Below are 16,705 nucleotides of genomic sequence, written 5' to 3'. Positions count from 1 at the left end.
GTGCAGCTCAGACCGCACCCCAAATTCCTCCCTAAAGTGGTCTCACAATTTCATATGGGGCAGGACATTTGTTTACCGGTGTTCTTCCCCAAACCCCATACGGACCCGAGCCACCGCAGCCTGCATACCCTCGATGTCCATAGAGCCCTGGCGTTCTATCTGGAATGGACCAGGCCATTTCGCAAGTCGACACAACTGTTCATTGCCATTGCGGAGAGAATGAAAGGCTGGCCTATCTCGGCACAACGATTATCATCATGGATTGTGCTTTGCATACGCACATGCTATGAGCTCGCCAAAGTACCAGCCCCGGCGATCAGGGCTCACTCGACTAGGGCCCAAGCATCCTCGACGGCTTTCCTGGCGCAGGTTCCACTCCAGGAGATCTGTAAAGCGGCCACCTGGTCATCGGTGCACACATTCACAGCCCATTACGCAGTCCATCATCAGACCAGAAAGGACGCGGTGGTCGGCAGGGCTGTGCTTCAATCAATTGTTGCTTGACTCCTACCCTCCTCCTATGGTAAGCTTGTGAGTCACCTAATGTGTAATGGACGTGAACAATCACTCGAAGAAGAAAAAACGGTTACCTACCTTTTCGTAACTGTTGTTCTTCGAGATGTGTTGTTCACGTCCATTACACTTCCCACCCTCCTTCCCCTCTGTAGGAGTCACCGGCAAGAAGGAACCGAGGGAGGGTCGGGTCGGCAAGTGTGTATATATATATATATGCTAGAGCAGGGCACCGCTCTGGTGGGGGGGGGGGGGGGGGGGATGGACCCCTGCCGGCCTGATGGGAGCCGCTGAGGGGAAAAGTTTCCGACGTCCGTGCACGCGACGCGCGCACACCTAATGTGTAATGGACGTGAACAACACATCTCGAAGAACAACCGTTACGAAAAGGTAGGTAACCGTTTTTTCTGTCCCTCTCTAGCCACCTCCCTAATTAAAGGATAGGAAGAGTGGGGATAGCGCAGGACAGAATGGAAGCTACCCACATCGTAGAGTGGAGGAGAGGGTAAGCTGAGTCACCTCTGAGTACTGAACAAGGAGGCTACATTTTTTTGTATAGGTATTTAAGTTTTAATTTTTGAATCTGAGGTGATCTCATACAAACTGGGAGTGGATGATATTACCCTAAAGGTGAAAAAATTAGGTAGGCAAAAAATTGTGATATTTAAGCCAGTGTTCTGATTTTTGAAGTCTGATCTATGATTTTTGTATAGTGGAGGTTGCTCTTACTGCTTTCTGATAACACTGGTGTGGGCACATTAAAGCTTGTGCCTCCTTCTGTTTTATAGGAAGCTTCCATTCATTGTCCACTAACTCTCTCCCCACAAATGCATGTACCAGTCTGGGCACGCTGTTTATCCTCACCAGTACCTTCATCCCTGATGAGGCTCTATTCCTCACAGTTTTGAGGGCATAGGTGTTTGGGGCAGGTGGATATAGGTCATCACATACTGCCCCTTGAAAATGCATGGCCCAGTCTGTCTGCTCAGCTGTCTCCAAATTTGGACCAGCCCTGCAAAACCTGATCCTGTGTTCCTTCTGTACCCTAAATTCTCCTTGATTTGCTTGTCCGTTACTCCTACTTAAGACCTGTTTTTCAAACTATATTTGCAGAAGCAGGAAACCTCTCAGAATAAAATATACGTGCATAGCATGAGGCTGCTTTTTACTTCAGTTAGCAGTTCCCCTCTCCATACAGTTTAGTTACCTTTTAGGTTTCTTGGCACTGCTGAATTCTAGATAATGCTGAAACATACTTCCCAGCTGACTGATGAATGGTAACATTTGTAAAATAATTTTTTTTAAAAAAGATTCTTGTTGGCTTCAACTCAATATTTTAAAATATAATTGCAAATACTTTCCACACTCACATTCAGTTTTTTTGTTTTCTTTGTTTTTTTTCCTTTGTGGGGGCTGGGATGCAGAGGGTTTGGGGATGGGGAGGAAGGATAGCCTTACTGTTCATGCATTTGTCCTATCAACAGCTTTTGGACTAAAGTCTGTCCTTCCAGTCAAGGAAGGCTGGGTGTGACTTGTAGTGGTAATAATACATTTATATTGGTTTCATTTAGTGCCAATCTAGGCTCAGGCTGCCTTTACTGGCCTCGGGAATTAATTTCTTCTTGGACTTGTAATGCACTGCCCCTACACCGCCAGCCTCAAGTTCTTTCTAATTATAGTTTTGATTATACTCTGACTTCTTGCATTTGTCTGAGCTTTTTGTGGTTTGGTTTTTCTTCTGTATTTATTTGTTGTTTTCTTCCATGCAAGTCACATAGGATTGACCTGCTGCAATTTAACCAACACAGTAGGAATTCAAACCAGTATTTCAGATGAAAAACAGCTTCTTTGAAATAGTCCCATCATGTCAGGGGATGGGGAACCGCGGCCAATGGGAGCTGCTGAGGGCGGTGCCTGAAGCAACAGCCACACACACCCCTGTGCCCCTCCTTCCCCAGGTTCCGTCTGCTTCCCGGAGCGGTGCGGGGGCAGGGCAGGCAGGCAGGGAGCCTGCCCTGCCCCCGGTGCGCATCGGGCCGGAGCCACTCTAGGTAAACGCTGGGGGAGGGCGGGGGGGCCGTGGGCCACGAGGAACTCGCGGGCCGCAGAAAATAACCCCGGCCCACGGGCCGCGTGTTTGAGACCCCTGGGTTAGATGGACCTTTTGTCTGAGCCAGTATGGCCGTTCTTATGTTGGCTTAATCATTTTAACACATTTAAAAAATATAATTTACTCTCTGTTTCAGCGTTGGCAATAGTAATGTTTCACCTTTCTAGCATACTGAAAAATGGAGAATCCTGAAAATGTAGCATTGCTAATGGTCTGGGGTTGTACAGAGGAAAACACACTTGGTATTGCTGTCTATAAGTATATGAGGATAGGGCCAAATTCTCATTGCCAGCACAGAAACTGAGTAAACAGGCTTTGTAGTGAGGACATATACAGAAAATATCTGTGTCCTTTCTTGTCCCTTTCCCAATGTAGAACTAGAGCGTGGGGCTTCTACTCTGTAACATCTACTATAATTTCCTGGTTTATAGTAGCAGCTTCGTACCCCTTCATGGAGCTTTGTTCTGTATAGTTATTGGTCCCACTGGCCCTGCCTTGAGAGAGCTTCTCCCTGCTCATGCACATGTACAGTCACAGGGCAGAGTTCAGAGGTATGCATAGGAGTGCAGAGTCCCTCTGCATGGTCTTATTACAGCCTTCCCTCCCTGTAGTTTCACTGTAAGTAAGATCCTCTACTTGCCACTTTATTGGGATGACTTAATATATTAGCTGTACACTATACAGAATGATCTAGTACTCCATCCTCACTATTATTTTATCCCATTCACTTTTGTCCTTTACACAAAAGGAATACGTGGATAAATTATGTGTGTTCTACTCGTATCCATCATAAGTAGGCTTCACAGAATTCAATTTGTATTTTTTATCATTTCAGTGGATATCAGTGTTTATTTTTAAGCATTGTTTCTATTTTTATCAATTTCAGTTTTCATAGTTGGGCAAAATTGTGCATCTTAAGTGTGGTTTTTTTTTCCCTCTTAAATTTTCACCGTTGTGGCAATCCTGATACCCAGTGGCCTACTCTAACCACTGGAAACACTTCCTTACAGGGTGACCTAAGGGCATATATAATATAGTCTAATTTAATAGCATTATGAAAACTTAAATGAATACAGTGTATGTTTACAGTTAAACTATTCTACGGCCTGTGGCAAATTGCCGGCACTACTACGGTGGGTCTCGTGCTTTCTCTTCTTGGGGGGGGGGGGTTCAGGGTGCCATTCAGGGTGCCATTTCTTGCCCCTGAACTGGAATATTAACTTCCCAACTAGTGTCCTAGAGGAGGGGAGTGGAGAGGGAGGGACTCGGACCCGGGCCCGCCCTCTACTCCGGGTCCCAGCCCATGGGCCCTAGGGATAGTGGTAAACCACTTGAACTAGCGGTTCCTTCCCCTGGGCTACTTCCCTCTCCTGCCCTTCAGCTTGTGGGGTGGGGGGGAGGACTTCCTGCCCTCCCTCTGCACAAGCCAGGTGCCCCTTTACCTAGGGTCTTGGTCTTTTTAGCCCACCGCAGCACTTCTCCAAACTTTCCTCTGCTTCCCTCCAAACTGCTCTAACACCAATCCACTCTGTTTCTACTCCTTCAAACTGCTCTCTGCTTCAACACCAATCCTCTCTGGTCCAACTCCTTCCCCTGTCTGATTGAAGCAGGGTTTTTTTTATCAGGTGTCTGACTTCAGGTGCTCTAATTGGCTTCAGGTGCTCTAATTAATCTATAGCAAACTTTCTTCCCTCTACAGGGAATAAGGCTCCCTTCTAACCCTCTCCTGCTGCCCTCTGGCCATGCTGTATCACAGGCCAAAGTCTGCTCTCAGATGTGGGCATGCAACTCACATTGACTTTAGAGGGAATGATAAATACATACTTGATGGCAGAATTGGCTGTGAATACAGTTAGTCCAAGATCTGATACTGCAAAATAATAACAATAAAATGCAAAAAAAAAAAAAAAAAAAAAAAAAGGCATGTGAAGGATAAGGGTACAGATACTCCACTACTGATGATGACCTGTTTTCATCAAATAATGTATTTCATAGTTTAACAAGCTCTTTCTTTATCCATTGTAGTTTGGTATCTGAGCATGGATATCTTTACTGGCACGCTGTCTTCATACCATATAAGTGACATAAGACTAACTCTGGCTCATTCTTCCTCTTTCCAGCTGTGTAGGCACTTTCTCTTGTGTTTAGTGTTGTTGATCTTGGTGAAGAGGGTTTTTCCAAGTTCTGTAAACTAAACAGGATTTGAATCAGACAGTGTCTCACCTTGATAGTACAAACAGGTTACAGATCTTCAGTACACAGGCTGGAATTCTCCTCCAGCCCGGATCACCTCCCCAGTTCAAAGTCTTTGTCCTCCAAACATGTTTCCAGGTGTTGAGTTGTGGGGGGAGTGAGGCCAAGTGGTGGTGATACTTCCTCTCTTTTATAGTTTCTTCCAGCTTCCTGGAAAGAACCTTTGCTATGATGTGGGTCAAGCAGCCTTCATTGTCTATGTGCTATCACTGAGAAGTCTCCATATACAGTTTCTGGGATAGTCCTGGGGACTGTGGATTCCCTTTAGTGGACCATCAGCATATCTTGCTCCTCCATTGTTATACCTAAAAGGCTGGTTGTGGGTGTTCCCAACCTTCTGACATATTTCATTAACACACATACAGCAAAACATCATAACTTCACATACAATGATAGCACACACAATCCAACAGGATATTAATGTTCAGCAGATCAAGACTTTTAAAATGATACATCACAAGGCATACTTCGTACAAAACATATCATAATTATATGACAATGGTGAATATGGGGGTTCCAGGGTGTTGCTTTGAGGCACAGAGTACCACAGAAGTTACATGTTGAAATACTGCTTTTTGTGACCCTGCGACTCAAATACATTTGAATGTTAAAATAACTCTTTGTGGGATGAAGTACCATATGCGATCTATTTACTTAATAGGCACACTGACCAAAATTCATTGACACCAGGGATGAACTTGACTTAATAATATCAAGAGGTCTGTTTAGAACTCTGCTAGTCATTACATAAAATAAATGGATACGTATCACATTGTACAAGTAGGTAATTTAACAGTCCTGGAGAGGAATTTCTTAAAACATAACACTTGAATCACACAAATCTGTAATTGTGCTCATAAAATTGGTTAAAAAAATAAAATAAACCTAACCTACTGTACAGTTACAGCTTTGAGTAGCATGACATATATAATTGCTAACTGTTGAGTCGTGCCTTATCAGAATAGAATTGTCAGTGAGATGACATCTATGGAGGCTTGTGGAAGTCATCAGTATGACTTGACAGAAACAGAAGTGGTTTGGGTTTTGCTAGTAGATTTATTGGAATTCTTTTAAAATCTGTAACTTGCTTTAACTGATCTAGTTCAGTAGTTACTCTTGCTTTTGGAATATATAAGAGAAAAACAGCTTTGTATAGGAAAACTGCAATATCTATTGAATGATGAATATAACGTTGGGTACAATAAACTTGTACCAGTTCTTAATTAAGGAAATGAGATGCTGATGTTGTATTGTGTTAACCTAATTAGATGTCCTCTGAAGGCAAGTGAGATGCTTGCAGCAGTTGAAAGTGCATTTGTTAAAATGTGCTTGTCTTTATTCTTGGACTAACCAGTATTTCATCTTCTTCACAGCAACTATAGTTCTGAATGGAAGTGGCTTGTAGACCGAGCTAAAGTTGGCTGCCGTTGGACATGGCTTCAAGCCCAGATTTCAGAACTAGAATACAAAATCCAACAACTAACTGACCTTCACAGGCAGATACGAGCCACCAAGGTATTGTCTCTGTGCTCATAAGTGGGCTCTTCAAATAATCCATGTACAGTGTCTCCAGTAATTTTTCTTTTTCTTTTTCTTTTTCTTTTTTTTAACAGTTCTGGTATCCAAGCAAAGTATTGCAAAGAATTACAAAGGTTTATGAGAAGATGTCAGAAACAAGAAGCATGGTGATCTAGAGGGCATGAGCACAGGGTTGGGAGTCAGGGACTCCTGAGTTCCAATCCCTGCTCTGTCACTGATTCACTGTGGCTTTAGGAAAGTGACTTTAGTTTCCCTATCTATAAAAAAGAAACAGTAATTTTTTGTGCCTACTATATAAAAATATTTTGAGGACTAATAAGTTAATGTTTGTACAGTACAGTGCTTTGAATATGTCAAATGCTAATTATAATTAAAATTACAGTATGATATCAACTGTTTTGTTTGCACAGGTTTGAAATAAAAAGTAAGGAAGTCAAGATTGCTAAACTCTGATAATGTTTTAGGAATGTTATGCTAAATCACGCTATTCTTAGCACTTCAGTTCTGTAGGCCAGCCAACTCATTCCCTGCATAGGAAGCCAAAAACTCGTCAAGTTCCTGCTCACTAATTGTTCCTGTTGTAGTGGTGGTGGTGGAAATATTTTCTAGGGCTTGCTTTGCCCCTCTCCCTCTGTGGAACTATCAAGGAGGTCCACCCATGGAACTCTTGAAATCCATGTAGTGCCTATATGTATGTCCTCTGTCTCTGCACCCCTTCACACCCCACACCTATCAGCATGACTGTGGGGGTTGGAAAGAAATATGCAACATGGCAGTGACTAAGAGCCAGTATTCTTAGTCATGTATTTCCTTAGTGGTAGGAGGTATGTTGCCAGGTGTCCCAGCCCCATCCCTTCTGAGAGGATAATGCTGTAGAAGTGATACTTCCTCCCTCACATCTGGGTCAGTCTCCTCAGATTGGAATTTCTCTCTGCTTCTGTAAGTGGAGGGGATGATTTGGCCCTATATTTTTAATCACATCCTTTGCAATTTTTCATCCCCTTTTATCAACAGTGTTGTTCAGTCTTTGGCTTTATATTACTTAGTGAATGTCGATATCTGTTTGCTTTGCCGTTTAGATTGTTTATCCTGTTTCAGTTTTTAAAATAATTTGGGATTTGATTTGTATAGTTTGAATATTGTACCAAGGCAGTAGCTATGAAAAGGCATGAAAGCTGATTGACTAACTCTTTCTTTTCGGTCTCTTGGCTGGCAGGTAGTACACTTAGCGCACAAATTCTAATGCTAAATTTTTAATTCTAAATTTTATGATTTGGGATTTTTTTTAATATGAAACAAATGTGAGTTTACAATGTTTTGGGGAGGTGAAACATCTAGTTTGAACACTAAACTAGAGTGGTATGGGGGGAGATCCCACTCTGTTGGCATCCAGGGGTACCAGGCGAGAGCAATCCCTCTTCCCTACCCATATGGATTCAGAGGAGGAAGAGCAGGGCTCTAGGGAGCCGAGAGACTCTTCTCATTGGAAAACAGTCACCCATAAAAAGTCATTGGAAAACCAAAAACTGCTCTGTTGCCAAAACTAAATGCTTTGGTTTTCAGGTTCTTGTTTTTGTTTTTTTTGGGGGAGGGATTGACCAACAAAAAAAACATATTTCTTTTTTATTGTATTTTTCTGTGGCAACTCTCACTTCCATTTTCCAACCATTTCTGCTTACAGTCCCCCTGGCTACAGGCCAGCCTCCTCTCCTTATCCTCCCGCCTTCTCTCCATTCCTCTTCCCCTTTCCTTTTTGTTTCTCCCAACCCCTAACCCTCCCCTGTTAATGTCTCTCATCCCTTCCTTTTTTAAAGTCTCTTGTTTCTGTTAACTCCTTTCCTTTCTTCTTTCCCCTCTCCCCCTCCAGTTGTGCAATATATTAATTAAAAAAACTCCAATGAAAAACAGTTTTTAAAAAATGGACTTTTGCCTGCATCATGTGGCTTGTGTGTTCTTTCCCTTTCTTCTTCTCTTTTTGAATGTTGTGTTTAGATTGTAAATTCTTCAGGGCAGGGACTATGTGTCTTCCTTTTTGTTTGTAGAGTATCTACTATAACTGAATCGTGCTTTGTGCCTTTTTGAGTACCACACAAAACAAGTAATAAATAAGCTGCATACTAGAAAATCAAGGGAAGATTGCCATAGCAAATATCAAAGTAGGCTCGAACTACGTATTTTTCTCTTGTTCTAAAAGTCTTTTGTTGATGTGAATGGCAAAGAGACATGATTACTTTACAAAATGCAACAAAAAGGATTTGAATTTTCTTTTTCATCCACCCTGAACCAAGGTCTGTGACTGTCAGCTTGCATTAGAGAGATTCAAGGCTGGCAGATCCTTCCTTTTGACCTAAGAGAAGGATTAGAAGAAACTGGATTTCTCTGGTCACAAGGCCTAGTTTTCAGCTGCTCTGGCTGTGTGGACCTCAAATTATCATATGATAATGGTCAAGTACACTTATGTTTGGGATAAGCGTTAGTCACACCTGGACCATCGCCTGATAATTAGCACAGAGAAACCAGAACCAGCCTGATGGAGGGCCAGTATGTCTGCAAACATTTCCATTCAGTGGACATGTAGGTCATGGGGGGAGGGATAGCTCAGTGGTTTGAGCATTGGCCTGCTAAACCCAGGGTTGTGAGTTCAATCTTGAGGGGGCCATTTAGGGATCTGGGGCAAAAATCTGTCAGGAACGGTACTTGGTCCTGCTGTGAAGGCAGGGGACTGGACTCGACTCAATGACCTTCAAGGTCCCTTCCAGTTCTGTGAGATGGGTATATCTTCATATAATTACCACACCTAGGTTCACTGCAGCAGTTCTTCCGTTTTTAACTTTGCTCTTGGGTACACAACTTGCTGTTTAGTTTGAACAATACCTATCTCATAGAACTTGAAGGGACCCTGAAAGGTCAGTGGAGAGATTCAAGAAGACAAGGGCATCTCCATGTTGCTTATGTCCCTCCCAGTTTTTCTTCTAAAAAAAAAAAAAAATCCTTATTCTAGATTCTAGGGCTAGTTGCCACTGAGGCAGGACTCAAGGTGTCATTGTGATGTTGGGGAGGACCATCCAATAAAATCACAAACATGGAAGCATCACAGGAGCCTCAGCAAAGGCAGAGACCATCTTCCTATTGGGTATTAGACCCTATAGAGGCTTCTTGATTGAGTTCCACACCATACCGTTCCTTCTTCCTCCATAACTTTTAAGTGAGCACACTCATTAGAAATCAAAACATGAGAAGATGAAGTGGGAAGATCCCATCCTTTCATCACTGAATAGTAGCTCTGATTTATATCTGGATAGCTCTAAGTACCAGATTTACGCTCCCAGCTAATGCCAGCAAATTCCAAGTTTCTGTACGCTTTGCTAAATGGAGAAGAAACACATAAGTTCAGGCTAATGGCAGTTTAGCATGACCAGTTGAGGAAATAGGTTTGGTTGTCTCAAAGCTCTGTTTTGGTTATTGTTTTATTTTACTATATGCTATAATGTCTCTGACTTTGCAGTTTCTTATTTTAGGAAACTGATTTGAATGCTTTTTACACTTTATTTTTGTAATATTTCTTGTGGAGAACAAAGTAAAGTGGTTTTTTGTTTGTTTTTTTTTAAACATCTGGTGTTCATTACTATGAAAGGCGATATTTATCTTTTTAAACTATTTATACTCCAGATGAGATACCGCAAAAATACATTGAGGCTGATATCTTATTCCTGCAGATGGCCTTCAAGAACAATGGGATTCATAGAAAAATACTTTATATAGGATTGTTGCCTCCATAAATACAAAACCAAGAAAATGCATAACTCCAAAAAAAAAAACAATTTATCTTGAATTATGATGAAAGACTGTTTGTGTTGTTTCATGCTTTGATAGATTAGGGAGAGAAACCTTGACATTTTGCGTGGGTGGCACCAGTGGGTGGGGGAGGGGGAAGGGAACATTTTAAAGACTTTCAGAGTAAACCTCTGAGCTGTAAAGATGTTAACTAACTTGGAAATCAAAGGCTGGTGTTTTTTTTTTTTTTTCTACAAAGAGGAAATCATCATAAAACATCAGGCAAAGGATCACATACTTGATATAATCAAGTATGGATTTCTAATTTGAATTTTGGCACAGGCTCTGAAGCAGTCCTATGACACATTGTAGATTTAGCGCTGCTAAGGAAAAAAATGAATGTTACAGCTTTACTATCACTTAAATTCATTAAGTAGTATTTACATATTGTATGTACTGGGCATACTCAAAACTGTTCCAAAGAGTTGCTGTGGGCTTAAGAGGTATGTTCCAGGTTGACTGCCACTTGAAAATGATTTAGGAAGGTTAATTTGTTGTCCACCAACTGTTTTCAATTGCTGTTGTCTAGGGGATGGTGATCTTAGAAGAATTCCCACGTCCAAAAGACATTTTGAAGAAGCAAACACAATTGACAAACCCAGAAGCTTTATTAAACACCACGGGGAATTCTCAAGCTAACTTTGAGAGACAGGATTCTTTGCCGGAACACGATTTTGAAATGTCACCAAGCAGCCCTACTTTACTTCTACGAAACATAGAAAAACAGGTAAAGTAAAATAAGAACTGAGTGTCAAATGGAGCCAAGTGACCTATTACAGAATTAGGGCAAGCTACGTGGTATTTATTCACAGAACCGTAAAGATATTTCACATTCCTAACAGTGGTTGCTGATGAATTTAAGATCTTAAATAAATAAATTGGTCACTAGGTTTACAAATTAACTTTTCATTACTAAAGTGTCTATAATTCTGTTTTGATTTAATCAAAGTGGCCATCTTTTGCTTTAGAGAAATAAACATCAGGTTTCTGCACAACAACTCTAACAGTTTCCCATGTAACTTCTTGTCCTTAACAATTTAGTTTAGTGCATTTGTGCTACTGTTTCTCATTTCACAAAATTGTAGTCCTGTAAATGATTGCAACTTTTCTGTGAAAGTATGTTACATTTAAAAAAAAAACCACCCCACCTTTGTTCACCTTCTCTCCCTAACAAATATAGGGCCAATTCTGTGAAAAGTTACATCTCTGTAACCCCACTAACTTCTGTGGCATAGGCATTGCTGAGAACAGAATTTTGATGTATAGTGTCCCAAATATTAATTTCCAAGTTGGATTCTAGGAAATATGGTGTAGACGCTAGAAGGTTTTCCTTTCCCTACAAAGTGTGCAATTAAAGATATAAGGGGAACATGTTGGTGAACCAACTATAGGAAACTTGTTAGGATAATGTGGAGTAAAACTTGCCTTTTTATTATGTCAAACAAAGAAAATATAAGATTGATCATACATTTAGATACATCACTGGGAAATCTAGTAATCTAGTAAACTTTTTAAAAATCAGATTAAAAGTACTTTCAGGTACTACACCTGTTCCATACTGCCCCTGCAAAGTTTTTGTGACTTTATGATAACATTTTCCTATTTTTAAAATGTTTCCTCTCCTGTTTACTGTGAAAGAGGAAACAATAAAACACAAAGTAAACTGGAGGGTATGTTTTAGAATGTCCCCTCTTAACCTGCTTACTTGGAGCATTCAACATGCAGTTCTTTGCAAAATATCTTTAAAGCAATTAAGGTTAAAGTAACATTTGAGGTTTTTTGAGGTGCCGAAAGACAGCTTTAAAAGTGTGCTATCATCTGAAAAATTCCTGAAATTATGGTCTTCCTTATTTATTGACTTGCAAATTCCGTGTTAGATTTGCTCACATTATAAATAAAAAGATCAACCTACATTCGGAGACAAGCTTGTGTTTTTTTTTCTTTCACATATCACCAGCAATAAAGCTGCTATAGGTCAGGGGTGGGCAAACTTTTTGGCCCAAGGGCCACATCAGGGTTGCGAAGTGGTATGGAGGGCCGGGTAAGGAAGGCTGTGCCTCCCCAAACAGCCTGGCCCCTGCCCCCTATCTGCCCCCTCCCACTTCCCACCCTCTGACTGCCCCCCTCAGAACTCCCGACCCATCCAACCCCCCCTGCTTCTTGTTCCCTAACCACCCCCTCCCGAAACCCCCTGCCCTTAACCGCCCCCCCCCCAGGACCCCACCCCCTATCCAACCGCCCTGCTCCCAGTCCCTGACTGCCCCCCGACCGCTATCCACATCCCCGCCCCCGACAGGCCCCCCGGGAATCCCACCTGCTATCCAACCCCCCACCCCCGTCCCCTGACCGCCCCCTCCTGTGACCCCCCCAACCACCTCCTGGGACCCCGTCCCCTATGCAACCTCCCCCATCCCCTGACTGCCCCCTCCCGGGACCCCCTGCCCCTAACCGCCCCCCCCGGACCCTACCCCTTATCCAGCCGCCCTGCTCCCAGTTCCCTGACTGCCCACCTGACCCCTCTCCACATCCCCGCCCCCGACAGGCCCCCCGGGACTCCCACCCACTATCCAATCCCCCCTCCGTGTCCACTGACCGCCCCCTCCTGTGACCCCCCCCAACCGCCTCCCGGGACCCCGCCCCCCCATCCCCTGACTTGCCCCCTCCCGGGACCCCCTGCCCCTAACCACCCCCCTGGGACCCCAACCCCTATCCAACCCCCTCCCCCCAGCCCCTTTCGGAATGTGGCCCTGCGAACGTGGGCGGAGGACTCAGGAGGAACAGTGGCAGCTGCGCAGCCGGAGAGAAGTGGCGATTTCCCCTTTAAAGCGCCGCTTCTCTCTGGCCGGCTGTGCGGCCGCCCGGTGCTCCTCCGGCTGCGTTCGCCATGCTCCTGCCGCCTGCACCTCCCGCCTGCTCCCCTGAGGCTGTGGGTGTGCCTCCCTCCCTGCTCTCCCCTGCCCTCCCCGCGGGGGGTGCGCCGGTGCTGAGCTGCCCGGCAGCGCAGTGAGCTGAGGCTACAGGGCAGGGGGAATAGCAGGGGAGGGGCCGGGGGCTAGCCTCCACGGCTGGGAGCTCAGGGGCCAGGCAGGACGGTCCCGCGGGCCGAATGTGGCCCGTGGGCCATACTTTGCCCACCTCTGCTGTAGGTCAAACTATGGCCTCAGTTATACCTGTGTAACTTCACTGTCCAAAAGGATACCTTCGTTTAAGCAGAAATCCTCTTCTTATTTGTGAACTGAAAAAAACTGATATGAATTGGTGAGACACCATAAGCCTGGAACCTTTTAATAATGCCTTTTTGCCATCACTTTTCAGAACAGAATCACTTTGAAATCATGGTTGTTTTCCCTCATACTTTGAAACATCTGCAGCTATTCTCGTCCTTTTGTGTTCATTTGACTTCAGTATCAGTGCCGTATTCAGTCTCTTAAATTTTTTTGGCATCTTGTTTGGTTTGTTTCAGACTTTATAACTGACTTGCTATTTCTCCGCTTGAAGATTTTATTCACATACGTAAAACCTTTGTTATCACAACACTTTAACATTAATTCACAGAAGAGGCATGACTAAAAATGAAATGGAAAGTGTTTTCTCTCATATACGTTAGTCCTTGAAAGTACACCTCTACCCCGATATAACGCGACCCGATATAACACGAATTTGGATGTAACGCGGTAAAGTAGCACTCCAGGGGGGCGGGGCTGCACGCTCTGGCGGATCAAAGCAAGTTCGATATAACGCAGTTTCACCTATAATGCGGTAAGATTTTTTGGCTCCCGAGGACAGCGTTCTATCGGGGTAGAGGTGTACAAATAAAGGTTTCATGAGAAGAAGTCTTAAGAATATTTGCTTTAAATAATCTTACTTTTGGAATAGTGAATCCTAGTAAATAAAAAAGTTAGGCATGTGTCTGCTATTTCAATCTACTATGACAAAGCTCTGTCCTTGTCTCCCTGGGTCCCACACTTGCCTCAGAGGCTCACTGTGACCCTCCACGTAGCCCTTCTCTCCCTAGGGGCAAGGGTCACAGCTTACTGAGCCATTTTCATCATAAGCCAACAAGGGAGGTGAGGAGAAGCTACTCTCCCTTGCACAGTCTCTGTTGTCCTCCAGTCTCAGTGATTAATTTTGGGGGGGAGCCCGGGGCTGCCCTCTACTCTGGGCTCTAGCCCAGGGATCCTAATAGTATCAGCTACGGTAGCTGACCTTTTGGAAACAGGACGCATACAATTCCCTGGGCCACTTCCTCAATATCTACTTCACCCTTCCCTCAGGGCCTCTTTCCTTGTGCCTGATATGGTTTGTACTGCTCCGTTTCTCCCACAGTGCGGCTTCCTCCTACAGCTCCTGACACGTGCACCCACCTGGCTAACTGGGAGGCTTATAACTAGTTTCAGCCAGCTCCTGATTGGCTTCAGGTGTCCCAATCAACCTAGCTGTCTTCCCTGCCTTCTCGAAAGATCTTAATTGGCCCCAGGTGTCTTAATTGACCTGGAGCAGCTGCCATTTGCTTATCCTGGTAACAGGGATTTGTTTACCCTGTGACTAATATCTCTGTCTCCCACTACTTACTACAGCCATCTGGCCTTGCCCTGTCACAATACATAATTTATATTAGCAAAATCAAATTATTTAGTACTAAGTCAGTTTCACCTAAATAAGCTAGTGAGTAAATTTAAAGTCAGAGTAACCATTAAGGTTTGACATTTAAAGACACTGTGAAATGTTATCTGGACTCTGTCCACAATTCATCACTTCATAAGAAGGAATTCTTAGTCTTAAAGAATTACCTGCATCTATGTTTCACACAATTCTTGAAGTCAACATTTTTTATATGGGGTCTTGCAGTGTAGTTTTGAACATGCCGTTAAGTAAGAATAAAGGTATGGATTTATATCCCTTCTAGCATCCTTTTGTTTCCATTAGCTCTGACTGTACCTAAACTGGTCATTATTATACCTCATCTCAACCAAAGTGAGCAACTAGGAGGATTCTTTAAATGACCAAACTATTTTGTTTTATCAACCAACAGAACATACGATAAAAAGTAGGAAGCCAGATTTTTTTTCTCTTGAGTCAATCTTGAAGTCCAGTTCAGAAGTCATGAACTGCAGCTGTATCGTCAGCTGCAAAGTTTCTTCTACCATTATTAATCATAATTATCATTATGTAAGTTAAAATGTGTTCTGCAGGTTACTTAAAAGTTCAGGTTTAAGGTTTTTTTTCTTAAATATATTGCTCTAAAAATATCTAAACTGTGTCCTTGGCAGTGGTTCAACAAGAGTCTAACAAACATAATGTATTGTTTTTTAAAGTTCAAAATACGACTTGTGAAATAACAAGCATAGCATTTTTGATATGTACAGAGATCTTGTGTTTACTTGTTCATCATGGAGAAAACTAGATCAAGAATACTAAATGGGGGTTGGGGGGACACATTTTAGATTGATGCTTGGTGTGAATGAAAAGTTCGGCTACTGTGTTTTTCAGAGTGCTCAGCTGAGTGAAATCATCAATAATCTAATTGCTCCACTCAATCTGTCCCCCACGTCCTCTCCTCTCTCTTCCAAGTCCTGTAAGCAGAAACAACTGGTCAATGGCATATCTCTCAGGTAGGTGACAGTGTGGTGTAATTTTTGTTTCTTGAGAACAGGCTAGTATTGTAACCTCAGCAGTTTTTTTGTAATGTTAAGTCAGTCGAAACTAGTAATTTTACAGTAATAAATATAAAAAGGAGAGAACTTTTGCTTCTGAACTTAATTAAAGGTAGCAGCTTTGCTTTTGACATTAAAATATTTTATCAGTTTTGTTCCTGAGGTTGCCATAAATTCCACAGACTATTACACACATGTGAAATCTTCATATGACAAACACAGCTGTGAAGTGGGGTGAAAATAACACAGTAGGTAAGATCATTCATCATTGCAGACTTAAAATTGTATTTATTGTGCCAGAATGAATTCTTCTGACGACAATGATGTACCGTATATACTCGTTCATAAGCCGAATATTTTTGGTAAAAAAGTGACTCATCAAAGAGCGGGGTTCGGCTTATAAATGGGTCTGCACCAAAATTTGATGATTTTTAAACTCTATGGCAGGGATCGGCAACCTTTGGCACGCGGCTCGCCAGAGTAAGCACCCTGGCGGGCCGGGCCAGTTTGTTTACCTGCCGCGTCCACAGGTCCGGCCGATTGCAGCTCCCACTGGGCACGGTTCGCCGCTCCAGGCCAATGGGGGCTGCGGGAAGCAGCGCGGGCCGAGGGATGAGCTGGCCGCTGCTTCCTGCTGCCCACATTGGCCTGGAGCGGCGAACCGTGCCCAGTGAGAGCCACAATTGGCCGGACCTGTGGATGCGGCAGGTAAACAAACCGGCCCGGCCCGCTAGGGTACTTACCCTGGCGAGCCGCGTGCCAAAGGTTGCCAATCCCTGCTCTATGGAATCATTGAATTGAA

General features: G+C 43.3%; 1 protein-coding gene across 1 annotated transcript in view; it reads left to right on the top strand.

Annotated features, from left to right (window-relative positions):
• KANSL1L (KAT8 regulatory NSL complex subunit 1 like) overlaps positions 1-16,705 on the top strand; it is a 93,367-nt gene that overhangs the window by 20,391 nt on the left and 56,271 nt on the right. The window contains exons 2-4 of the mRNA XM_065412998.1: positions 6,250-6,391; positions 10,779-10,976; positions 15,740-15,861. Coding sequence (XP_065269070.1) covers positions 6,250-6,391; positions 10,779-10,976; positions 15,740-15,861 — 462 coding nt within the window. The remainder of the gene's footprint in view (positions 1-6,249; positions 6,392-10,778; positions 10,977-15,739; positions 15,862-16,705) is intronic.

Source organism: Emys orbicularis, chromosome 11, assembly GCF_028017835.1.
Source record: "Emys orbicularis isolate rEmyOrb1 chromosome 11, rEmyOrb1.hap1, whole genome shotgun sequence".
Lineage (NCBI taxonomy): Eukaryota > Metazoa > Chordata > Testudines > Emydidae > Emys > Emys orbicularis.
Note: the sequence above shows the minus strand (reverse complement) of the source record. Positions and strands in the feature narration are given on the sequence as shown.